This window comes from Gymnodraco acuticeps, unplaced genomic scaffold (genome assembly GCF_902827175.1).
Source record: "Gymnodraco acuticeps unplaced genomic scaffold, fGymAcu1.1, whole genome shotgun sequence".
NCBI classification, from domain to species: Eukaryota; Metazoa; Chordata; class Actinopteri; order Perciformes; family Bathydraconidae; genus Gymnodraco; species Gymnodraco acuticeps.
Window position 1 is genome coordinate 3,120,204 of NW_022990235.1, and position 27,542 is coordinate 3,147,745.

The 27,542-nt window shown below is 40.0% G+C and overlaps 2 protein-coding genes across 7 annotated transcripts in view; one reads left to right on the forward strand and one right to left on the reverse strand.

Annotated features, from left to right (window-relative positions):
* patz1 (POZ/BTB and AT hook containing zinc finger 1) overlaps positions 1-27,252 on the reverse strand; it is a 31,146-nt gene extending 3,894 nt beyond the window's left edge. Inside the window, exons 1-8 of one of the 6 annotated variants that reach the window (XR_004569284.1) lie at positions 25,653-27,252; positions 24,593-24,656; positions 24,321-24,492; positions 23,442-23,600; positions 21,026-21,223; positions 20,091-20,636; positions 8,194-8,232; positions 4,367-6,650 (exon numbers count right to left, since the gene is read on the reverse strand). Coding sequence is in view for 3 of the 6 variants with exons in the window: in XM_034218969.1 (XP_034074860.1) it covers positions 20,158-20,636; positions 21,026-21,223; positions 23,442-23,600; positions 24,321-24,492; positions 24,593-24,656; positions 25,653-26,890 (2,310 nt within the window). In the remaining 3 variants the exon portion in view is untranslated. Of the gene's footprint in view, positions 1-4,366; positions 6,651-6,900; positions 8,233-19,177; positions 20,637-21,025; positions 21,224-23,441; positions 23,601-24,320; positions 24,493-24,592; positions 24,657-25,652 lie in introns of those variants that run through there. The other 5 variants (XR_004569283.1, XR_004569285.1, XM_034218969.1 and 2 more) reach the window with 5 other exon arrangements.
* LOC117548040 (solute carrier family 2, facilitated glucose transporter member 11-like) lies at positions 1,414-8,066 on the forward strand. Its single transcript, XM_034218973.1, has 13 exons — positions 1,414-1,499; positions 3,486-3,533; positions 4,055-4,153; positions 4,341-4,501; positions 5,002-5,126; positions 5,285-5,414; positions 5,711-5,859; positions 6,440-6,627; positions 6,731-6,841; positions 7,189-7,290; positions 7,376-7,451; positions 7,535-7,662; positions 7,753-8,066. The coding sequence occupies exons 2-13, from the start codon at positions 3,513-3,515 to the stop codon at positions 7,945-7,947; spliced, it is 1,485 nt and encodes a 494-aa protein (XP_034074864.1). The 5' UTR covers positions 1,414-1,499; positions 3,486-3,512; the 3' UTR covers positions 7,948-8,066.
* Positions 27,253-27,542: the final 290 nt, after the last annotated feature.

The window sequence follows — 27,542 nt, forward strand, 5'->3', positions numbered from 1 at the left end:
ACACGCACACACTCTCTCAGCGGCGAAACTGTGACGCGCTGGGGGGGGTGGTGCTAGTGGAGCCTCGCAACGGCGAAAATGTGGCGCGCTTACACTGTAGGTGTGCCGCGTTTGGGGGTGCGGGTGGAGCCTCGCAGATGGGGGTGCTGCAGCCCCCTCAACACCCCCCATTCCCACGTCCATGTCGCTCAGGCTGAGTTCAGGCTGAGTTTCACGATGTCTCGCTGTCTCGCAGACCCCACGCAGCAACCAGGAAACGACACCAGTAATCCAGCTCACACTGTCCGCTCCTCACAGCAGCGAGCCGCGCAACGACCCGCCACGGCACCCAGACCCCACGCAGCATTCTCATCTGTTTGTCATTACTGGTGTCATTTTCTGGTTGCTAATGCCATTATAACACATAATCACTGATGTTCCGCTGTAACGGTGGTGTACTCATCGGAACAGAGTGGGAGAGCTGACCAATCAGAGCACAGTGGGCTTATAGGAAGGGGGGCAGGAGCTCCAACAAGCGGTGTAGGACAGAGAGTGAATACACATACTATACAGAGATGCTGTATGAGAAACCAATGTCATTTTGGAACATTGCACGATTTAAATCTATTCTAGTAGACCTCAACAATGGAATTATGATCAGTAGAAATGGCCATGACATGGGACCTTTAACATGGCTTTTACAGTTTTTCAATGCTTTTATCAACAAGTGTCTTTTACATGCACAAAAGCCTACATAACACACAGTGTAAGAACAAGTTTTTAGAGAGTACTTGTCCGAATGAATTTTTCACTTGTCCAATCTGGACAAGTGAAACATTGGGGCCACTGGAATCTTCTTCTTCGCCATCGTATTTTACATTTTCCCACGGTTTTACGACACCGCTAACGTAAGTGAGCGGTACGATTTTACAGCATCACACATAGGGTTGGGTTCTTATTATAGATCCATGGTTGGGTATAGTGTTGCACGGTGTACCGATACTTGAAAGGTACCGCGATACCCTGCCGTTAAAAACGGTACGATTCCTCCGTTTCATTAGTATCGGTACTTTAAGAATGACGGGGAAAAGTACTCCGGTGAGAAAGCGCCGTTTTAATAAGAGCCGTGTGTGTTCAGCGCTCTGCTTCCACTCCCTGCGTGCACTGCAGCCGTGCCTGCAGTCCCGCCCCTCTCAAGCACGCTCTAAGTCCCTCCCCTCTCTCGTGCACGCGGCCACGCTCTAGCTGCCAGAGCATGTGAGAAAACGAGAAGCATGGCTGCAAGTGGGAGTGCAACTTCCGCTGCGCCTCGGCTTGTTGACAAAAAAGACGCCAGAAGCGAAATTTGGAAGTATTTTAGCTATATCTCTGACAGTGAGGGCACGCCTACGGACACCACCAGGCCTGTCTGTGAGAAATGTTTTAGATCCCTGCAAACCAAGGGAGCCAACACATCAGACTTGGCTAAGCACCTCGCCGACCGGCATCCAGAGCTGTTTAAAGAATTTAAAGACAGACAGGTTAGCGAATGTGATAGATAACATAATTACATCATGATCAAGCCCATGCCCTCAAATCTAAGTCAAACAAGAGTAATTTATTTTGTGACAAACGAACGTTTTCGTAGTTTGACGAGGCAATTAATGGCAATGATAACTGTCTAATATGGCTATCTGTTTAGCTAACTTTCCAATGCGGCTAACATCTGCAATATACATTTTGTCAATAATTATTTATATTACTGTACATGTTAATAAAATATGAACAAAATTATATTTTATAAAACAAAAAAGTTGTTTGAGATGATGCTTAATTTTATTTAATACGAATTATTGTCATTTATTTAGTTTATTGTTCTCATTGTTTAAAAGTTTGTGCTATGGTTATGGTTCTGGTGTGAAATAAAGCACAATAATTACATTTAAGACTGTTTCCCTTTTTTTAGAAAAGAATCGGAATCGCAATTCTTGACTTGGTATTGGTATCGAAACCAAAATGTTGGTATCGTGACAACACTAGTTGGGTATCTTTGGATTTTAACGATTCCGGTTATACTTTTCGATTCCGGTTATGCTTTTCAGTTCTTGATTCCAGTTCTTGTAGAGGGTACAAATAAGTCCCATGCCAATTTCACTGGGAGAAAAATATATATATGAAAACATTAAGTCAAATCTGTAGCCTATTCCTATTTACAAATCACTTCAACCGTAAAATGTTGTTACGGTTATTGAATACAATTATATAAAAATAATCTCTGCATTGTTTAGTTAGTTCTAAGTGGTGAATGTACAACTGGCCCAGTCTCCTCTGATGTTACACTGCATCCTGCCTGTGAGACAGAGTCCAACCATACAGTCTGCCCAGCTGCTCACTGTTTGTAAAAGTAAATAGGCCTAAATAGTATTTTAATTTCAATAATGTACTTTCTATACCCTGCTTCATAATTTATTGTATTTATTTAACCTTTATTTAACCAGATAAAAAAGCATTGAGATACAATTTCATTTACAATGCTGACCTGGCCAAGAAGGCAGCAATGTTACACATAACACAAACATATAAAATACAGAGAATATAACTAAGAAAACAAAAGACGAAAAAGCAGTCTCTACATTGTGCACATTTGGACAGTAAGAAAGGTACACTACTTATTACTGCAAGAGCAGCTGGTGGTAAGGACTTCAGACAACTTCAATTTAAAACAATAAATAAACAATACTGACATCCCTGTGCTCCTCCGAGTCTGGGGGTCCGGGGTTGTGAGGACAGTGCGAGGACACAGATCAGCTGATCCGGAAAATAGAGAGAGAGAGAGCTGCGGTCCGCGGGGACACGGACAATTTGCGAATGAGTTCTGCCTTTTGTAAGCTGAATTTATCAATAATTTGTTAATAAATATGGGCGAAAAACGTCACTTGTCCATCGGACAAGTCAATGGAAATATGTAGCCTACTTGTCCGATATTGTAAATAACACGTCCCGGACGAACGGACGTGTGCTTTTTCGCACACTCACCAGTAAAGGGAAAACCCCCAATAGCACAATAGGGCCTTCTTTAACAAGAGGATTATTTCTTATTTTAAGGAGATAATTGTGTTCTAGCATGCATTTAGAAGAGAAATTAAGTTGTTGTTATAAGTCAGAGATAAGGACGTCAAAGAAATGTGTGTGATGACATCAATTGCTGCTTAACTGAGTTTAAGGAATTCATCTTGGTGCAGAGGTCAGGATTTGTTATATAGACCCACACCTATAATCTGGCCCAGACTTGGACTTCTGTCCTCCAACAAAATCCCCTCCCACTAAAGCCTAAACTTTCGAGAAAATATTTCTTATAACAATCACAGACATGCCAGGAGGATCTAGTTCAGCGTCTGCTCATCCCTATCGCACACGTCATGAACAAGACAATGTTGATCTAACATCCTGAATGGACAACCAGAGTTTATGTGTAACTTGACTTCCATACTGTATATAACCTGGTCCTCTCATGCTCTGTCCTGTAGCCAACATCCAGGGAGCCAGCACTAAAGATGGAAGATGCATCAGGAAAGGTAGGTGCATTTTCTTAGATTTCAGCGCTGTTTGTGAATTAAGATTATTTTTGCCTGTAATCCACAGTATTACTAAATACATGCAATTTAATTTGTTTTTTAAATTATATATCATTCATTACAATAATGTATATAGCAATAATGTGCACTTACATGCAGTGGTGAAGGAAGCATTCAGATTATTTAATAAAGTAAAAGTAATAACACGGCAACATAATAGTAAAAGTCCTAATATTTTACCTAGTAAGCACACATTTACTTGAATTATCAACAGTAAACAAATCATGAAAGAGTACATTTTATCTCTCTTAGTGTTCATTTACATATCACATAAGACACTAGTTGGTCAAGGTGAAAGTGACCGTAACATGTTGAATAAAGTTTGAGTATTTTAATCTATACCTACTCATTATATTTCATACATCATTTATATGTCTTGATAAATCAATACAGTTATAGTTGTCGAGTTGAAAAACAGAGGAGGTTAATTTGTATATATGATTTTCCATTTACCGTTTTAGCTTCAGTACTGGAGACTTTATCTGCTGTCGATGGTGTTGGGAATTGGGGGATCGTTTCAGTATGGGATTCAAGTTTCTGTCATCGCTTCTCCAGCAGTGGTAAGATTTATATTCGTTTTTTTGTTGTTGTTGTGGTTACGGAAACGTTAACTCAGTGTTGCAATTGTATTAGAAAAATGATGGTATTTTTAATCTTATTTTTACTGTAAATTGCATTTTTTTTTTAAACAGGGTTGATCAGTAGACCACCTTAACATGTCCCCTGACCTTTCTGACCTTTCTGCAGCATGTTCAGAGTTTTGTGAACCACACCTGGTTGTGGAGGTACGGAGCTCCAGTGGATGACTCCTCCAACCAGCTCATCTGGTCCTTCATCGTGGCCGTGTTGAGTCTTGGGGCCGTGGCCGGGGCCGTTCACAGCGGCAGCATTCCCGTCACTTACGGCAGGTATAGAGATACACACTTTTATACAATTATATTATCTGAAAGACATCTGTTGGGTGAGATAGATCGTCAGAATGTTTGCTAAAATGTCTGGTTTTAAAACCTCTCTGACTCAGAGAGCCAAAAGAAAGAGTTGGCCAACATTCAGGTTCATGTTTAATAAGACAATTAGATTCAGAAATGTGTGTTTGGTACTGACACATTTTGATAAAACAACACTCACCATACACAGTACAACATACAATCAAAAAATAAATTGCATCTTAAAGTGACTGAGTGGCAGTCTTAATAAAAGTTCTGGATTGTTCTTCCACTGAATCTATTTATACACGATACAATTGCCCAGAATCACACTTCTTCAGCTACAAAAGTTGAAAATGTAGTTTGCTCTGTGCAAAAGCTACATGAATATGCTAACCAGACCAGATTTGGCCACACATAAGGTAACTTATGTCAGCAGTGACATAAGTTACCAATCTTTATTGTTTCTTTTGTTTTTGCAGGAAAAAAGCTCTCTTGTTCAACAATGTAGTGGCGATTGTGGCTGCCATTCTCATGCTCTTCAGTCGAATGGCCAAGTCTTTTGAGATGATCTTGCTGGGCAGATTCCTCTACGGATATAATGTTGGTATGTTCTGATTATGAGAAAGAGTGTCAGGCATAATGGGAACAATTATTACAAGAGTTTTCATTTATTTGACCTACTCTTTTAATTGAATCAAAAGTATAGTTGGCATTTTTGGTCAGATTGTTTTATAGCTATTTTCTCCTTGTCTCTCCCCACAGGTCTTGGCTTGAGTGTGCACCTCATGTACCTCGGAGAGAGTTCTCCAAAGAAACTCAGGGGTTTCATGACTCTCACAGGCTCAATATTCATTGGATTTGGAAAGGTCATTGGTCAAATAATTGGCATCAAGTAAGAACTGATTTATGGTACTCTAATATTTATGAGAAAAACATATTTTCAAGAAAGAAAGAAAATGAATACCTATATAAAAAATTTGCCTACGCAGTCAAATGCCATGAGTTGTTCATTAACGGACTAAAGCGCAATAACTTTTCAACTTTGTTTTAATAATTAGTCAGCATTAGAACAGCAAAAGTGATGTAGTAAGCTATCTTAATTTCTGTAACGTAAGGGCCAATTCGAATATCTACAGTATTTCCTTTTTCCTGCTACTTAACAGATTTCCTTTGTTATTCACTGTTTAGGGAGATAATGGGAACAGAAGACATGTGGCCATACCTCTTAGCTGTCAGTGGTATTCCTGCCATCCTGCAGCTTGTGACGCTGCTTTTCTTCCCTGAGTCACCCAGATACCTTTACATTGACAAAGGAGACACTGAAGGCAGCATAAAAGGTGAGTGGACTCTGTGTCCATTCTGGATTCTAAAGTTTACTGATACCCTTTAAAGTTTAGACACAGTGAACTGAGCTTTCATCCATTGCCTCATCCAAATAAATAAAAAAACAGCCACAAACACATCCTGTTGCATTCAAGGATGTGTTGTTGAACGCTGTAATAGAGTTGAAACCATGGTAGCAAAAAAAAATCGTGGCATGAATGAATGTTGCTAATAATATTTGCAAACTCTTCCTACATGAAACAGCTCAAAACAAGGTCTGTTAATTATCTTGGGTCATGATTCCTGGAAAGAGATATTGCTGTTGTGTTTTTCAAATTAACTGTTTTTGCACTTTGACCACCACAAACAAGTGCTTCTTATTCCCATTATTACTATAGCAGATATCCCAACTACTACAACTAGCCACTTGCACTAGTTCTATCTACATTAATAAGTAGCAACCCAGGGCAGATGTGTGAACATTTGTTCTTTCTTTGGGTGAACTGTCCAACATGTCAAGCACAGACAGGTTTAGTAGTTTTAGTCACAGTATTAAAACTCTAGCATGATGCGTGATGTGTGTTTATGTGAAAGCTTTGCAGTGGCTGTGGCAGGAGGACGACTTAAAACTGGAGCTGGACGACATGAAGAAAGAGAGAGAGAGCACTCAGGGAGAGAAGGCGAAGACTGTGAAGGATGTCCTCTGCTCTCGCTGTGTGAGATGGCAGCTTCTGACTCTCATCATCCCCTGTGCCGGGGTTCAGTTCTGCGGCATCAACGCTGTATGTTCAGCTCAGCTTTCCCCCTAACAAATACATTGGCATCTCTTTTTCACACACAGCTTGATCCGGTTAATGGCCTCTCATATTTCTTTCTCTCCTCCAGCTGTATTTTTACGCCTTTGACATCTTCCGTGAGTCTGGAGTGCCTGAGAACCAGATGCATTACTTGGCCATTGGCCTTGGAGCCACAGAGCTCTTCACAGTGACACTGTGTGTGAGTATCTCTTCAAAGGAGAATGAAACTGACTCATGAAAATACACTGACACATGAAGGATGTTAAAATAATCCAGGTTTTAATATGGACACGCGAAAAACGTTTTTAGGTTATGAACGTTTCCTATAATGTAGTGTACACATGATCTGACAAGAGGATAATGGAAAAAAATAAATATTCTTTTCTACTGGAGGAAAAATATTCTGTGCATTATTTTGGGCCTTTTCTTTCTATATGTTGAGGTTCCACATGTGTACATCACTTGAAAAACTTTATAAGTTAGAATGTATTATATTAAGATAACTGTAGAAATACAATACTTTATTGACTTTCTGTTGTGTCTCAGTCCTTCTTGATAGACCGTGCAGGCAGAAAGAAGCTGATGGGCTACGGCTATCTACTGATGGGTATCACCATGTGTGTACTCACTGTCATGCTGTCCATCAAGGTACAAGCACTATAACAGTGCACATTTCTCCAAATTAAATGTTTTGTAGAACATCAAATGTATATTTCTTTCTCTTTTCCTACAGGATCTGAATCCCTGGATCCCCTATGTGAACATCGGCCTGATATTCTGTGTCATCTGCATTTATGGACTTGGACCATGTAAGTTTCCTGTTACCAGTTCTCCTCCTGAGAAAAAGCTTTTAAATATTGTTTTTATAAATGTTTCTTTTATCTTATTTAAGCTGGAGTGTCTATGGCTCTTCCTGCTGACCTCTTCCTACAAGCATGGCGTCCTTCTGCTTATGTGATCAGTGGGACTGTCAACTGGATTAGCATGTTCCTCGTGGCGATGTTGTTCGGCTACATTGTGGTGAGAAACCTACTATGTATCATTTGTTATTTCAAATAATTAATATATATTATATCTCTATTTTGACTATGTTTTTTGTGTATCCAACAGGATGCACTAGGACAGTTCTGCTTCCTGATTTTCGTTGCTTACAGCATTTGCAGTGCAGCGTTCCTGTTATATTTTGTCCCAGAGACCAAAGGAAAGACAATGGTAGAGATTATGGAGGATTTCAACAAGCTGAATTACAAGAACAGGGGCGCTGACACTGAAAGGACTGACATTGATCTTGCTACTAAATGTTAACATGTTTTTTTTATACTTTATTTATCAGCTGCAAATTGTTCTGCATGAAGCTTTGAACATTCACTTTGCAGTTAAAATGTGAAACTGTATTTTAAAAATAAACCATGTCATCAACACAATCATATTACCTCTTATTTCGACCATGAGACAGATTATTAAACACAAGACATAAGACACATTATATACAGAGAGCTGAATGTGAAATCTGTAAATATATTTTTGGATGTATAAAAAATATCAAATTACCTTTTTGTTTTGGTTGTTTGCGTTATATGTTCTCCTGCCCTATAATATGGGAAATAGCAGTTTTAAACGTATAAATAAATTATATTTACTGCTAGAAATAATTGCAGCACCTCATTCATCCAACATGAATCAAAGCCTCACCAAATCTTCAAGGATATTGTATTTAGATTTACTTTTGACATCTCAATTGCACTTCTATATATTAAAAGTAAGTTTTGTATTACTCCTTTTTCACCTTCTTGCCTCCTCCTTTAACGGGAATCTTTTACAGGGTATCCACAGTTACAAATACTCTTGTGGTACCTGGAGATAGCAAAGGGAAGCTATTCTGTTGACTTGCATCTTAGCACAATTATCTCTGGTATAGGCAGTGATCCAATAGGGCAGGGGTGGCCAACCAATCAGAGGTAAATATGAAGGGCCGTGTAGGCCAAAATTCAAACTCACCTCGCACACACACTACTGAAAACATCTGGCCTTGCACACACACTACTGAAATACTCTCACATTCACTACTGAACACCTCACACACACACTACTGAAAACATCTGGCCTTGCACACACACTACTGAAATCCTCTCACATTCACTACTGAACACCTCACACACACACTACTGAAAACATCTGGCCTTGCACACACACTACTGAAATACTCTCACATTCACTACTGAACACCTCACACACACACTACTGAAAACATCTGGCCTTGCACACATACTACTGAATCCTCACACACACACTACTGAAAACATCTGGCCTTGCACACATACTACTGAAATACTCTCACATTCACTACTGAACAACTCACACACACGCTACTGAAAATTAACGTCATACACACACTATTGAAATCCTCTCACATTCATTACTGAACACCTCGCACACACACTACTGAAAATTAACCTCACACACACACTACTGAAAAACATTTTACTGAAAGGTTCTCAGTAGGGAATGTGCATGTGTTTCACCTATGTGTGTGTGAGGGGATTCTTGCTGTAACGGAAGTCATTCTAATGTAACGGAAGTAATCTGCTAGTGGTCTCTTTGCTAGCCCCGTTAGCTTCATTAGCTCCAGGCTACTACTCGGACGTGTTTGTTGTGTTGATGCCTGGTGGAGTATTCTTCATTGAAATATCGCACTTATCTTATGGCTCTGCGGTTCAAACAGACCGTCTATGAATGCAGTTTATTCGGTAAGTGAAATTCAAGCACTTTATTTCTTACTTGTCTTTTTATTCAGCTAACAAGCGAGACGAAGCTACATCTGTGCTAACGATGCTATCCGTAGCATACAAGTTAAAACATAATGGAGAAGTGTAAAACATTAAGAAGGATTATACTGTAAAACATAAGGCTTCTCGGTGAGGTTGGTAAAATAAGGTCATGCTTGTACATTAGTTAGTTTGCTAGTTAGGTAACTGCATTGTTATTGTTAATTTAAAATAGCTATGCTCGACGATGCAGACAGCTTGCGTCACATTAGTGTTGAAGAGCAGAGTATGAGATTAACCCATAGATTAACCTCACTATAAAATCTGTGTATCTGAAAAATATGAATCTCACATTTCCAGTTGGTTCCAGAAATAACGTTAACGTAGATATTGCAATATGGTTTGTTGAGCTGGAGTTGATTGTTGAAGCTTACTGGTTAACGTTCATCATATTAAACGAACGAACCCAAACGTTGTTGTTTTTATTAATATTATTACCAATACTTACTTAGCATTTTATTATCATTACACTGGAGAAACCGATTTATTGTGGCAGCAGAACGTGAACATGTAACTTAATGCCTGCATTTGAGGACGAAAAATAGCTCAGTCAATGCTTTAGGGACAAGGAAATGATTACATTTGTTGAAGATGTTTGTCTTTTACCCTTACGTGTGTGTGGGCTTTGATATCCAGCACTTTTTTTTAAGGATAACAAAAAGATTATCACATGACATTTGCATGTAAAAACAAGTCTGTAACCAACACATTGTTACTTTACATATACATCTGTTTGTTTAAAGTTTCCAGGTGATGCAGACAGACCAGAGGATGCTGACCACGAGAGACAGACCTATTCCTAACATCAGTGAACTTCAGCATGGACTCAAAGGTACAAAGACTCCTTTCATACTGTACAAAGAATCGAGAAACGTTCTGGTTTAAATAGATAAAGTAACAACTATAATCAGCTTTCACATTTCAATGTATTTAAGGCAATTATCATTTTACATTGTGAGAATTGCTACCATTTGTCTCTACATATTGTCTGTAAAAGACGTGGTAAAAGTGGTTCTTGCAGTGAGACAACCGAGCAGTTGAATATTATTTAATAATAAGATATTTTAATGTTGATTAACTGCAGACTGTTCATTCATAATCTGATTATCTTTGTAGTACAAAGTGATGAATTAAAAAAATACATTATTTCTACAGCCGCTAAATAAACAAACCTTTCATAAATAACACACTTGCTCTGCAATAATGTCATATGTTTCTTGTCATTTCTGTTAGGAAAGGACATACCTGAAGGACACAACTGCCTCACCGTTTTCTCAGAGGGACAAGAAGAAAATGAAAAGCTGATTTCAGATTAAAGACCAATACAGGACATTCACTAAGAAACTACACTTTTATTGTGAACACAAAGTCAAACAGGACCATCATTTGTTTGTGACAGCTGAGCCTAGTATGTGCTCACAGATGCAGTTAGGGGGTTTCTTCATCAGGCCTGGGCCTCCTCCCAGAGAAAGACCTCTCCACCTCAGTCCTCTCCAGCCAAACCCACAGACAGGACATCCGTCATGCTGAGGTTTCTCCCAAAGTCTCTGCACGCTGTCTCAATTGATCCACACTGTGAATATGAGGGGGAAATGTGTGTCATAAATGCTTTAGACAATAAGAAATATGAAGTTAACTGTAAGGAATGGCTCATTCTTTTTTAAATAGACAAAACTATTACTGTATTTCAATATCTCATGTCTGAAAGTTTAATTTAAAAGAAGAAGAGGCCCCAAAAATAAAGATTGGTATATCAATAAATGTAGTTGATTTTGTCTTTTTAATTGTTTAAAGTAGATAGAACTGGTACTTAAGAGTTTGAATACAGTCTGGTTGCGGAGGAGGCACACAGGTAAGAGCATATAGCTACCATCACATGTAACTAAGCTTGACTTGAATTTATTAAAATTAAGTAACAGCAACAAATCAATAACAAATCATGCAAAAATGTGAATCTTTGCTGGATCCACTGTTGAATTTACCACATATTGTATGTTTTAGAAACCTTAAGGCATTTATAGATTTGTATGCAAGTAACATCCCAAAACTCAATACCTTAGATTATTATTGAAAGTTTTGTTGACTCACTTTGGGGTCCTTTTTATTTTAGAATCGTTTTTCATGAGACAGTCAATTTAAATATTTGTACTATGCCATATTCACATTCATTTGTAACACACACGTAAGGGTAAAAGACAAACATCTTCAACAAATGTAATGCAATGAATAAGCTTCATTGTCACAGAAGCACACATAACGTCATATCTAATATTTAAACAAATCATTTCCTTGTCCCTAAAGCATTGACTGAGCTATTTTTCGTCCTCAAATGCAGGCATTAAGTTACATGTTCACGTTCTGCTGCCACAATAAATCGGTTTCTCCAGTGTAATGATAATAAAATGCTAAGTAAGTATTGGTAATAATATTAATAAAAACAACAACGTTTGGGTTCGTTCGTTTAATATGATGAACGTTAACCAGTAAGCTTCAACAATCAACTCCAGCTCAACAAACCATATTGCAATATCTACGTCAACGTTATTTCTGGAACCAACTGGAAATGTGAGATTCATATTTTTCAGATACACAGATCTTATAGTGAGGTTAATCTATGGGTTAATCTCGTACTCTGCTCTTCAACACTAATGTGACGCTAGCTGTCTGCATCGTCGAGCATAGCTATTTTAAATTAACAATAACAATGCAGTTACCTAACTAGCAAATATAACTAATGTACAAGCATGACCTTATTTTACCAACCTCACCGAGAAGCCTTATGTTTTACAGTATAATCCTTCTTAATGTTTTACACTTCTCCATTATGTTTTAACTTGTATGCTACGGATAGCATCGTTAGCACAGATGTAGCTTCGTCTCGCTTGTTAGCTGAATAAAAAGACAAGTAAGAAATAAAGTGCTTGAATTTCACTTACCGAATAAACTGCATTCATAGACGGTCTGTTTGAACCGCAGAGCCATAAGATAAGTGCGATATTTCAATGAAGAATACTCCACCAGGCATCAACACAACAAACACGTCCGAGTAGTAGCCTGGAGCTAATGAAGCTAACGGGGCTAGCAAAGAGACCACTAGCAGATGACTTCCGTTACATTAGAATGACTTCCGTTACAGCAAGAATCCCCTCACACACACATAGGTGAAACACATGCACATTCCCTACTGAGAACCTTTCAGTAAAATGCTTTTCAGGAGTGTGTGTGTGAGATTAATTTTCAGTATTGTGTGTGTGAGGTGTTCAGTAGTGAATGTGAGAGGATTTCAGTAGTGTGTGTGCAAGGCCAGATGTTTTCAGTAGTGTGTGTGTGAGGCTTAATTTTCAGTAGTGTGTGTGAGGTGTTCAGTAGTGAATGTGAGAGGATTTCAATAGTGTGTGTGTGAGGCTTAATTTTCAGTAGTGTGTGTGTGAGGTGTTCAGTAGTGAATGTGAGAGTATTTCAGTAGTGTGTGTGCAAGGCCAGATGTTTTCAGTAGTGTGTGTGTGAGGTGAGTTTGAATTTTGGCCTACACGGCCCCTCATAGGTAAAGCACTACGCTCTGCATCAGCCAAACGACTCGCTGCGCCCTCGCTGCGAGGGGGACCTAAGTTCCCATCGGCAAAAACACGTGGGTTTGCTGTCCTGGCTCCAAGATGGTGGAATGAGCTCCCCATTGACATCAGGACGGCAGATAGCTTGCACATCTTCCGGCGCAAACTGAAAACTCATCTCTTTCGACTCCACTTCGAGCGTTAGAACTATTAACGAAGCACTTTTATACTAATAAAGGACTGGCTTACCTAAAGCCAGTTGAGTAGCACTTGAAATGTTGGCTCTATGAAACCTGATGTACTTATATGATTCTGTTTTCTTCAAGGTTGTGTCTTCCTGGTCGAATGTACTTATTGTAAGTCGCTTTGGACAAAAGCGTCAGCTAAATGCAATGTAATGTAAAGAGCCAATCATTTTACTGTGATACTGCAAAGAGCCACATCATACACAGGCACACATGCTGGGTGTATGTCCCCGACCTCTCTCTCTCCTTCTCTCTTTTGCTCTCAGCCTTTCTGTGTGCCCCTCTCTATCTCTCACACATACAAAATGAAAATCTAAAAATGAACAATAATTGTGACACACACACACACACACACACACACACACACACACACACACACACACACACACACACACACACACACACACACACACACACACACACACACACACACACACACACACACACACACACACACACACACACACACACACACACACACACACACACACACACACACACACACACACACACACACACACACAAAAATATACCTCTGCTCAGCCAGATTTCCTATAAATGTCACAGTCCATGATATTGACAGAAATGGACTTACACCTAGTAGTAAGTCCAGAGGCCAGTTATTGTCAATCATTAATATTGTGTCTCACACACAAACTCTCAGTTCAAAACATTTGAAAAAAGTAGATATCTTACTATGCATGACATGTTGCTTCTTTGAAACGTGTAGAGGATGTGGAAGGGGCTCAAATGCACGAAAGGGCACATCATTTAATAAAAATATGCCTGGCCTTTATTCTGTCTGTATCTCACATAGGCTACACATATACAACTGCAAATTGTTACCGTTTTGATTTGACAACATTATATTGAGTTATTACGGTTTTATCTGAGTTATATTTCTGCCGATCGGAAGCAGATCTCTCCCTTCACTGTCACATCGCGAGTGCAGTGAAGCCCGCCTCCAGTACTGCAGGATCTGTATTCTGATTGGCTAAAGCACTTATTTGTTGAAAACTCTGTGTAACGATTGGGCTGGAACTTGTGTGTTGTTAACCCTTTGTGAACTGGGATACATATGCGCAACAAACAAAAAAAACCACACAATTACAATTCGATATACTGAGGAGCCGCATGAGACTCGGCAAAGATCCGCGGGTTGGCCACTCCTGCAATACGGCTTTTATTGTAAAAGGGAATCGCAAACCACATTTTAAAGCAAGGTTTATATGAAAATATGGTGTCATTATTCTCTATGGCCACAAATGTAACCCCCAGGTTTTACCCAATTAATGATTCACATCACATTACCGGTACTTGCTCGATTAGTAGTTGACATATTTGTCAACCAGTTTACCACAACAACGGAATTGCAGCACAACTAACTTTAGTGTATACACACATAATCATTTGACATTTGGACTGACTTAAGTGTATTATAAATGTAATTTATACTCACGAAACCTACTGCACATATTTCCATCCTGGGAGAGGGAACGCTATTTGTTGCTCTTCCCGAGGCTTCTTCAGTTTTTTCCACATTAATCGTATTTTTTGGGGGAGTTTTTCCTTGTTCCTTGTTCCATGCAAGGGTCTAAGGATCTAAGGGTCATATTCTGTAAAAACTGTAAACCCCCAGAGACACGTTTGTAATTTGTGATATTGGGCTAGATAAATAATATCTGATTGATTAGTTGTAAAATTACATGAATGGATTGGTTGTTTCATTATCTAACATGAATAACTACAAGACAAAAGTTAGGCTCTTTTTCAATTGCAATTTATTTGTTGCTCATCTCTGTACCAACAAGAGAGATGAGACTCAATAACAGAGTACAAAAACAAATATCTATAGAAAATTATGCGTATATTGAAATATGTCCAAATAACAAATCAAGTAGCTCACACGTCATAAGAGCTATCCTGTTGAGTACGATGATAAAATACCAAGTTAACATATTGTACATTTTCTGTGTGTTTTTATACAAAAGTGTCAATGCAAGTCACTCTGTACAATTCCTAACCTTTAGAAAAGAGGACCTTTTTTAATCCACTGCTGTGCACAATCAGTATTTGGAAGGCACTTTGCAACAGACCAAAAGCAGAAAAGCAAAAACATTTAGGCCTAAATACTCAATGAAAACACCTTTTACACTCGAGTACCAACATGAGTGAAACAAAACAAATCATACAATCCTAGTAGAGAACACAAACAAAGGAACATTATTTCCTTACAGCATCTTCCACTTCTTTTTAATCAATAATAAAAACAACCCTTATCACCTTTTAAAGGAGTAAATACTAGTGCAGAGTGGATCAAAAAAGGAGAAAAAACACTTGGTCAGAGACTTGAATCGTGCGACTGGCAGTGTGAGCGCTACCAGAGCCCAGTGACAGAGCGGTGAGCAGGGAAACCATCGCTGCCACCAACCAGTGATCGACATTCAGTCCGAAGCTCGGCTCGCATGCCAGAACATGCAGTTTACACTTTCAATCAAATTGCCATAACTTAACATCCCTCCACATGATGGACAAGAAAAACTAAATCTATATATGTACAGGACCACCATGACAAACACTGCTCATATTGGTTGGTTCATATATATTTATATATATATTTATAGAATGTGTATATGAATGGTATATACACTTGTTACAATCACAAAATAACCATAAATAATATAGGAATGTATTGGATTTTAAGAGGCTAAATTATGCACAAATAATAATTAAGCAAAGCAGGAAACACAGAATATAACACAGAAAAAGACACGCATGTATGTACTCTTTTCTAACCACACACAGACACTGCTAGCTACTGCACTGTTGGATTGGGTTTTGCGTCGTAATGCAGATTTTTCAACATAAGGAAAAAAACAACAGACATTTGGGATACATGTTAATCACCTGATGTGTTATTTCTGTGAGAGGTCAATAAGATAAAAGATGATTGCATTTTATTCCTCAATCTTATCCTTTTCGTTTGGATCTCTTCTTACAAAAGACACTGATTAGATTTTCGGACTGTGATGGCTTATTTTGTGTTTCAGTATATACAGAGGAAGTATGAGTCTGTAAAGCGTCTGCAATTTCGATTCTGATTGTTTAACCAAAACTATATTCATATTAACTAACAGGGAATTGATCTCCAGACCTGGTTTCTTCTTATCAGTAACCTCCAATCGGACTTCTTAAGATGCAAAACTAATTCAGCAGCCTAAAATTATCCTCTTTACAGTGGGGTCAAATTACACAAAGCAAACCAGAAACAGGGGACGTTTCAATTTGAGGAACCATCCAATCTAGTCTGTCCTCATTACAGGAATATCTTTGTCCAACATTTTGAATGAAACACAATTTGACTACAAAAAATGGATAGCTTGGATGTAGCCATTAGCGCAAACCCAAGACTCGTCTTCTTCTAACAGCACAAGTGTATCTGACAGGATGTGAGTGAGCAATAACTAAAAGTGCAGGCGATGAAAAGGAAGGCGCACAAAGAAAGTGAGCTTAATAACTTGACTATAAAACTAGCATTTTGTTTGGTCGGTCCAGAGGCTGGTGGATCAGGCTCCTCCTAACCCCACCAGCTGTTGCACAACACACATCACCACACATTTCTATTTAACATAATTTAGAGTGAAAAATTATCAAAACAAGCAAATCACAAGATTTTTGATTGACAATAAAAAAACAACTGTACACGAAACCAGGGCATGAATAAGTTAATAAAATATAATCTACATTTCTCAAAATATATACTGAAAATATATACCTGACCTTGGTCCCTGTTGAATGTAAACAGCTGATCAATGACTAATCACCACAGCGTTAAAACATTGTTAGTGTAGGGGGGATACAAAGCTCATCCCTAACAAGCGCAAGGCATGTTTCCAGACACATTTTGCAGGTTTAAATACATTTTATCCTTGGAAAATGTATTTCATTATCTTTTGTCTCCAGCTTTTTTTAAATAAATAATGTTCAAATGTTCAAATCAGAAACGTACTAAGAGCTTTTGATGTCAAGCTGCTAGCAGATTTTATTCATTTAGATTAGAGATATCTTCAGATCAGCTATGGCATCAGGGTATATACTGTGCTCTGTGGTTAAGACTTATAATCGCTCAGGTTAATAGTGAATAGAAACACCAAAGGCTTCAAATAATGAAAAAATATGCTTCTACCAGCTTTTTTAAAGACTTGGATATAGAAATACAAACTAAAAGAAAGAAATATGAGGTGCTATTAGAGCTTTAAAATCAGTTTGTTCCCCTTGCATGTCGTAGGCATTTCAATTTTCTGTTAGTACAAAGGGTTGGTTTGCTCTCTATTAAAATCTCATGATGGTTTAACAATAAATTATAAGCTTCGTGTGGGTGCTGCAAGAGTTCAAATAGGACGTGATTAAAAAGTGCTTCTTAGGACGGACACGATCCTGCTTTTTAACCAGGCATTCTAGAGGGTACGTCACATTCATTTCTGACGACCGGCACAACCATCAATGCAACAGACAAAGAAAACGTGAAGGAGTTATCATGATCAGTGTTTCCCCTACCATTGTCTTGGAGGGGCGCTGTGCGCTATATATATATATATATATATATATATATATAGCAACAAATAGCAACTAATCTATATCTACTGTCACTTTTCACATTGAACATGTGCTCTTTTATTAAATAAACTAAACGCTTTCATTTTAAGTTGTGAGTTTAGTGTTTTTGACCCTAACAAACACCGATGCATTAATCAATAACAATAATCCACAGCTCCTCTCTCTGCTCCAGAGGATTAAAACAAAATATATATCCCAATGCCACCCAGGGCTCGAGCTTAAGGACGTCCCGTCGTCCCGGGGCCGAAAAAAATAGTGTCGGGGAGGATACAAAATAATTTTGGGACGAAAGTTAAAATAAAAATACCCTGCTAACTCTACTACAAACGGCAATGAAAATGAAACCGACTGCACGTTTTGTGTAGCACAGTTATTAAACCTCCTTGTCAACATAAACACACGCCCAAAACATTTAGCAACCCGCGAAATACACACACATGTAGCTACAGCTGTGCCGCTGGCTGTCAGCCAGCCGCCCAGCTGGCTGTGCCCGTGAATTCCTGGCCCGCAAATTCGCGGGTCTAGCTATGTACTGAGTGAGTGTGTGTATTTCGCGGGTTGAGTGATGTACAATGACAATGGCATCCCGTGGAGGAATTCTGAAATGTTTTACCGTTACATCACAAAAACGCACAGCAGAACCAGACCCTGGAGCGCCGGCCTCTTTATTTACTTACTCCTCTTCATCCCCTATGGGTAATAAGGCTGAGACGAGAACCCTCCATCGTATTTAGTCCTTAGCAATATGATGCGCCTCTCCCCATGTAGGGATGGGTACCGAGCCAAGGTATTAAACGGGCCCCGGGCCGGAATTATTAAAGACAGTGGTAACGTTAAGCTCCGACGTTATCGGACTTTTTAACGGTACTGGAGACATTTAAAAAATATATGTCATATGTATTATTGCTACATACACATTATATCGCAGTTTTAGTTTCACTAACTCCGTTTCTAATATGCAATAAGACTACAACATGCGTCTATGATGTATTTTCGAGCTTTCCAATCCAGACGAGATCTCTCTCCCGTCTGTGTGCGAGGGGGCGGGGCCGTTTGTAAAGGTCTCCTGACTGACAGACTGTCATCCTGGTTAGTGGTTACTCTGGGTTCTGTCTTCAGGACAGTATTGGATTGTTTTGTTAATCGGATGGGACTTGATTGGATTCAATATTAGAGTAATTTTCTCGTTTGTGTGTTTGTTTAATTATATGTGGCCTTTGTTTATGTGATTGAATGATTTACTCAAATAAAAAGGTTGATGAATTATCATCTAATGATTTGTATGATGTTTTATTCATGTTAAAGGTCACTTTGAATGATTTTAACTAATGATAATGTAGAAAAAGTAACATTTTATATTCGGGACGGTCCACATTAATTTCGGGACGGCTTAGATTGTATTTCGGGACGGTTCCGGGAGGATGGTGAAAAAAGTTAGTCGAGAGCCCTGATGCCACCCCCTAAAAAACCTAGGGGAAACACTGATGATTATGTGCATTTGTAGTAAAAGTACATTTATCTCCGGCTCTAACTGTAATCCTTTCAATAGTAATTCATTTAAGTGTGGAAACTTTCGGGAATGAAGCTGAAGAGAGTTGGTTAGAATAAACGTGTCATAAAAAATGCCGTGGGCCTGTTATGATTTTTTTGGGAAAAGTTAATAGATTAAAGAAGATCTGCCACCAAAATTGAGGACCAATTAAATCCCTGTCCTTAAGAAAATCACAATCCTCCTCAAAAGAAGTAGAGAACAACATAGATACATAACTCAGCCCTCTGGTTGATCTGAGGTAAATACATCTGTTTACAGCCTTCAAGAGAAAGAGGAATATGAAACATAAAAATCACTGTAAGGGCCAAAGGTCAATTTACCGAGTACATCAGAGCAGTTAAAGTGGGAGTACAGACAATTACTTGTTTTAAGCTTGCAGTAAATAAAACATCTCATGTCAAGTAAATGTTGTGCAGCTAAGAAAGCTCAATAACACACCAGCGAAGAAACAAATATAAGAATACCAAACATGACTTCAACAGATCCACATCAGATAAAGGAAATAAAACCTTCATGTCATTTCTTTTAAAAGAACGTTTTAAACACCGTGCACGCACTTTTCATACTTGGAAAAAGTAGAAAAAGTAGGAATCGTATGGCAGTCTGTGACAAAAATATAAGATACACATTAAGCGACGTAACAAACTGAAAGAGTTACCTTGAGGCAAAGTTATTCCCAAATACAGAGCATCTTCTTTGTCCTGAAATGAACGTTAGCAAATAAGTCACTTCGCTCCAAAGTCAATTCCACTCTGACCCGCCTCAGCATCCACCAGAGAAGAGGCAAAAGCAGACTGGACTATCTGAAAGCCAAAAGACTCGAGCAGAGACATGTTCTGTTGGGGGGAGAAGGGAGAGGTCAGGGAGGGGCCCAGCTCATTTAAGGCCGGCCCTGAGGTCCCCTGGGCCTTCTGGGCTTTGTGAACTCTGTGCTGGTGCTTGTTGAGGTAGGACTTGGTGCGGAAAGCCTGACCGCAAATGCTGCAGATAAACTTCTTCTCAGGGTCCGTCTTGGCTTTAGATCCCTCGGGGGAGCTGAGGGCCCCGGTAGAGGCCCCATTACAGGCCAAAGAGGGCATCTCCAGCTCCGGCTCGTCAGGTTTCTGAGGAGATTTAAGCTCGTCACCGTTAGACAATTCCCCAAATGAAGGATCGGATTCTTCTGATTCCAGATGAGGACACTTCCCAGTGTTTTCCTGCCCGTCTGTGGCAAACAGAGCATGGATAGCAAAGGAGAGTGAGACAGAGAGAAAAAAGGAAATGGGAGGAAAGGAAGGAATGGATTACGACAAATGAATTATTTAACAGGTTTGTCACATACAATTTTAATCCAGTAGTTTGTTGGCACCTGAAATATTTAAAACATTTGACTGGAGAAGTTTAGTGAGAAGGCACCTGGTACAAGCAGGGCAGTTTACATCAATTAGTTGACCAATCAGTTGTAAACCAAAAATGTGGCCACAGCTTTAAACTATACAATCATCCATCTCAGTCCATTTGCACAGTGTCCACAGACTGCCGAGATCAGCCAGCCAGTGGGCCGCGCTAGCACCAAGCCCCCGCCCACCCACCCTCCTGCTGGACTATACTGACCTGCAGCAGGCCCATGGACGGGGAAGCCAGGCACCCCGCCAGAGCGACAATCCCAGAAATACGGAGCCCCACCTGCCTTCCCCATGAGCTCAGGCTGCAGAGGGCCAGGCTGGGGGAGCACTGGGGGTCCAGAGAGCCCATGAAAGCGACCCTCTGCCTCAGTGGAGGTGAGAAGCAGCTGGCGACTGGCGCACAGGTCTACACAACACCCGGCCAGGGAGAAAGGAGGGGGGGGGGACATCAGAGGCCGGCGGAAACCATACGGACAGAATTACCTTATTTTCATTGATAGTACTTGAAATGCTGTTGGTGAACTAACCGAGACAGGTTTTCTCCTTTCCCTTCTAGCAAATGCCACATTCCTGATTCAAGTAGCTTGCGGTGTAATTAATTACTGAAACAGCTATTAGATATTTGCAAAAATCTATAGGAAGAAAATCCTTCATATAACTAAATATTTTCTTTTATAAAGATCTATAAATTGTGTGTTAGATTGTAAGAGCAAGGTTATGGAAGACTAATGCCAAAAAAGCTATTTGAGATAATCGGCTTTTTGTTTTTAGAAAGTTAAGTATTTCTATATTACTTCCTGTGGACATTTATTTTTAATCAATTTATTTTAAACAAGTGCACAGCGGACAGAGTGCGCAGACAATAACAAATAATTTAAGCTATTAGCCACTTTTTAAGTTTAGAAACTCATGCGTCTTGTAACTTGTTTATCATTATTATTATTATCAACTTGGTGTATTTTATGAGATGCAAAAATGTAATACCAAGCATACAGCAACTAAGTTATTTCCATTACGTATGGGTATATTAACTGCTACTTTGCAAGCTTGCTCACAAAGAAGGTGTACTTTTATTAGTTATTGGTGTCTCTTGTTTCTACTCAAATATTCAGTCTTTTTCAATTTCAGTAATTAGCTTTGCTGGAACATGAGCAGCACTTTGATAACTGCTGAGATAATACATATATATATATGTGACGTGCCATTTGACAATCAGTTAAACTGTCGCATTGCTGATGGAACAATAATTGATATCACTGCAAAGAGCGGTGTGTTCATTTAGTGATACTTATACCAGTGAAGGATTGGGGGGAATAAGCAGAGAATGAGGTATCAAAGGTCCTCTAACCAGCCATAATCTGAGCACGCAGATAACACCAAAATGCTGCCCAGAGGACCGGCGGCCATTGCTTAGTGACATGACATATCAAAACCCTGCTGGCAAACAATATTGATTTTAACATTCCTGAATTCAAAGGAAATGTACTGATTCCTAAAAAGTTAATTTATTTTCACCTGCAAGGCCAGAAGGTTCATTATTTGTATTCATGTATTTGTTGTGTAAGAGAAAAACTACAGAGAAACATTTAACATCAAAAGCTAAAGGTGATTTCTCAACTTAATCCCAAATATGGTGGTTATAAATCCTTATTGATTAAACGATATTACCACTACATAGAAAAAGGCTTGTAGATTTTTTTGAATACATAAAAAAAGGAAAATTAATACATATTTATATTTGTTAATATTTTGTTGATTGCAGATGGAAAAAGTGATTAATTTCAGTTGTTTTGATAGTCAATGTCAGTTTGGGAATTAGCCAAACAGTATATGTTTTAATCGCTGTACACATGAGCTTTTCTGATTATTATTATGATAACAGGATTTTAGATACCAGAGCAATTCTACAGATTTAAATATTGTCTTCCATGAAATCAACTGTGGCTCACTGTATTTATGGTACTGATTTTACAAAGATGATGAATTCAGGGCAAACGGAGCAAACTATGACACTCATGCAGCACTATGCATTGCTGAACAACTGCTGATGGACCAGCCAAACAGAAACAGACACCATATGACGCCATGGCCATGCTCGACAGACACACACCAAATCAAGTGACTTTTTACTGCTCCTACATGCAGAACTGTCAACTTTGAAGTCTCCAGACAACGTCTATGTGTTAAAATACTGTGCGTGAAGATAGGCACTAAGAATTTGTCTGCATTACATTTTAATTTCCCGTTCAATAAGTCAATTTTTTTTATAGCTTTTTCACAAAAGCGTGTGGAACAACAGATGGATTTATGATATATAACTAAATCTGCAGATTACGAGAATAATTAGAAAAATTCCCTCAGAGGTGAGGAACACTTCAACTTCTATATGATTACCAAAGGAAGGTTCTGTATATACAGCCACCACCTGAAAGACATTGACAGCTAGCAGAAAGACAACAAGCACATGAAATTGCACCAATAGTGTGAGCGCAAAGCTTGGCAGCAGAGGTTGTGATATGCTTGTGCTTTATACCAAAGATGCAGCAGCATGTTTCTCCAAATAGCAGCAGAGCAAATGAAAGCCAGAAACATGAAGTTTTGGGATGGGGCGGGCGGCTGCTTGCCTTCCACCGAGCACTGGCGTCCCATGTGGTAAGGGGTGCCGTTGTGCATCTGCAGCTCCCCCCGTGGTTCAGGGAAGACGTGCATTGTGGCGGAGGGGGGCAGTGGAGAGCCATGGTGTGTCTTTATATGCACCTTAAGGTAGGACGCAGTGGAGAAACCTGGGACCAGAAGAACAAAGAACAAGGCAGTGGTTTGACAAACTCAAGGCCTTGACTATGTCGAAGGGAACCCTGGCTATTTGTTATTAATGATCTGACAGATACCTTAAATGGTTTGACCAGAATAAGTCTTGAACACTAGAGATTACTGTAGGGGGTGTTATTTCTCAACATTGAAGAGCATTACTTTTCTAATAGACAAGACAGCATCAATCTAAATTCCAGTTTAAAGCAAACAAAGGGAGGTGCACATTAGACATGTCCTTTAAGAACCAATCATAGTACTTTTTGAGGCATGTGCAGGTCCACAAGATGTCAACACCAGCCAACGGTATTGGACTCTGTATGAACAAGGTAAAAGCCATCTTTCTGAAGGATTTGTCACATTCAGCATGTGCATTTCAACTTTCCCACAGACCAAACAAACAACTTATAATACATATGTTGTACACCTTAATGCAACCTATCCCTTAAAGACACAACAATAGATTTGAGGGCCACCATCAAATCAGGTAGCACAGGACCCTGAAATGAGACAACAGACCCTGGACAAGGCTTTAGTAAGTCTCAGGGGCTTCCTCCTGTGTTCGGCAGAAAATAGACAGAATTGAGGCGCCAACACAGAGACATAGCAAAGCCAGTTAAATACCAAAACTGGATGTTACACATTTGTATCCTCTGAGCAACGTATGAGTATGTTGAAGTATTTTAAATGACTACCTTTGTTGCAAATGCCACAGTAGTTATGCGTCCCTTCGCTGTGTTTTTTGAGGTGGTCTGTCATGTAGGCAGCACGCAGAAACTTGCCGCAAACCTTGCAGGGGATTTTGTCCTCATGGCATGCAAGGTGTGACCGGAGGCGATCTCTTGTAGCAAAAGAGGCATTACAAATCTGTAATATAGAAATTGGTAAGACATTAACACTCAAATATCATCTTTTAAAAAGCATCACTAGCTTTGACATGAACTGACATATAGATCCTGATTGTTACCTGGCACTTGTGGGGTCTCTCTGTTGTGTGAACCTGTTTGATATGTCCATTCAGGTGGTCTGGTCTGGAGACAAAAGAACAAAAGTTATGTCTGTGTTGTCAAGATATGAACCATTTCTAAGATATTTCTACACAGCTCAACGTGCGGTGTCTTATCATAAGCATCCCACCTTTCAAATTGTAGGAAATAAGTATTAATTACTCAACATTAGCAAGCATGTATTCATGCACTACTTTTGTGCAAGTTTATAATCTTGTGAAAACTCCCATCTATTACCAATTGTTAGTAATTCATGTCGGCTTTGTGAGCATAGAATGATGTCCACATTGTCATAAATGTATATTTCGAAACTGTCCCTCATCTCATTTTTGGACTTTTTGCTACATCATTACAACAATTTGAGAATGATTTAGCCCATTAGCTGCATGCATTTTAACCTCCTAATCAGTAGGTGGTGACAGTGAGTTTAAAGCAGGGCCTGAGAGCTGGGAAACTGGTTTGTGTGGTTGAAGACTAATGACTCAGACCACAGGTCACTGTAACGGATGTGCAGCTTTCTAGCAACACTAACCAAAATGTGTATGTATGACAATACTTAAGAGTGTCAGGGTTTGCAGTTAGTGGTCTTAAACTAGCTAATAATACAGCCTTTCACTCAGACCCTTTCAGAGACTGAACCCCAACCTCTACTGGCATCAACACACAATGACTTCTTATTGCTTAACTAATTTTGCTGTGTTTGGACCTAAGATCTGGATCTATTCTAAAGTTTAAAGTAGCATAATTTGTATTTCTGTGTATACCTGAAAAGCAGATTAACCGCTTTCTGAACAGCAAGGCTGTCAGCTTTCATTAGTTTCTGCTTTGTTGCAAATATGTGGTTTTACAGTTTTGTGATTGTGAGTACTCACGTTATGCCTGCTAGTACTGTCCTTTAGGTATTATATACAGATACACAGAGCTGCATAGTAACAAACAATGTCCAGGTAGGGGGATTTAATAATTGTGACAGCAACACTGTACAGGAAATGCTGTCAATGTGAATAAAGTTAAACTCACCTTGAAAAACCTTTACCACAGCTTTGGCACACATAAGGTTTGCCGACCGAGCCGTCATGGGAGCGAACATGGTATGACATCCTGTCCTTACGTTTGAACCGGAGTCCGCACACATGGCATGCGTACGGCTTCTCCCCGGAATGGGAGAGCTTGTGTCGGTTCAGGTGGTAAACGTCGCGGAAAACTTTACCGCAAATGTCACAGCCAACATGCCGCCTGGTCCTCTCCCGTTTGCGACCGTTGTCCAGCCCTCCGTGTAACTGCACGCCGTTTTCCTCCAGAGCAGACGGAGACATTAAAGAAATGCCGCCCGCTGTTGACAGGCTGTCACTGACGTTGTTTACACCGAGGTGTGCTCCGTGTTGCGCTTCGTGGTTCTTTAACCGGGAAGCCTCTGTAAACGCTTTACCGCATGTCCCACATGGAAACAGCCCAATGTCTTTTGGAGTGCTGTGATTAAAGTGTACAGCCTCCATAACCCCGCTAGCTTTCTTTGCTCTCCCCCGGTTTCTTTTCGACCCTGGGGATGCAGCGTCGTGCTGGAACGTGTTCCCCGGTATTTCCGTTGATGGGGAAACGGACAGTCCATCGACAGGCTCCAACAGTGGCATCGAAGGATCGCCACCGTCCTCCAATAACACAATACGGGGGTCTTCACTCCCGTCCACATGCATCTGTGCATTGTTAGCAAAGCTTTGCCCGTTCACCAGCAGCCCCGTGCCGTTCACCAGATCCTGCTGCGCCACCGGGAAACCCAGCTCCGCGGCCGCTGTGGCCTGGAAGAGGCTGGCGTCTCCTCCCCGCGACGTGGGGACCATGATCTGGACGTTTGATTGTTTGATTACCTCCTGACATATCTCAATAACGGACCGCATCAGCAGGAACTTGGCAGCTGTCATCAACTCCGGGAAGCACTCGAGTCGCACCACGATCCTGGAGGTGTAGGCGAAGTCCAAAACGTCTTTAAAAACTTTGGGGCTGATTGTGTGCATCTCCAGCTCTCTGGCGTCGCCTTCGCCATCCGTCTGGCGACTGAATACCGACTCGAAATACTCGCTGCACGCCGCTAACACAGCTTTGTGTGCCGGGAAGCTCTCCTCGCCGACGCGTAGGATCACATCGCAGAACCTGCCTCCATCTTTCCTCTGAACGTTGAGGTTGTGTAGCATCTCCGCACTGTGCTTGCTCACCTGATAGGTGTACGAAGAAGTCCAAGACGGCTCCGCTACCTTCTCCATGCCGAATTCATCCAATAACAATGGTTGTTAGCGTCAAAGGTCGGAGAAACAGCAGATTCGTGTGTGATGTCTCGAGCAGTTAGCTACAAAATACAAAACCAACTGCCCCTCCCCGTCGTTTTAGCATCTAACGTTAAACGTTAGCAGTAGCAGCGGGGGAAAATGGCAGCCCCCCAGCTTCCTGTGAACTTTGACCCTGGTTTCTTGAGGGGTGGGGGTCGCTCTTGTTCGGTGGAAAATATTTCTCTTGGGTTTGATATTGAATATGTTTTTTTTGTTGTATTTCTCTCTTTGTAATGACTGTCAGAGGAGTAGCGCCCCAGCAAAGCAGGGGCCTCTCGCATCTTCTTTACAAAACGTTAACACGCAGGTCTCTTCCTGTCTGTTCTGTTTATAAAACCCCTCCCCCAACCAAACAGTAATACCAAGAGGAAAAAACCTTCCTCTGTACGAGTGCATTCTGCAAGCATCATTGTATTGTACAAGTCACTAGAGTCAAGTTGTGGTTTGACGAGACAAGAAAATCAATGCAAACGCTCGATCCAGCATTATTGTAAAAATTAAAATAATGCTTCAATAAATTGAGATTTTGGGCTTTTTGAACAGGGTTCAGATCCACTTGTTAGTGTATATGTGTATGTGTATATATATA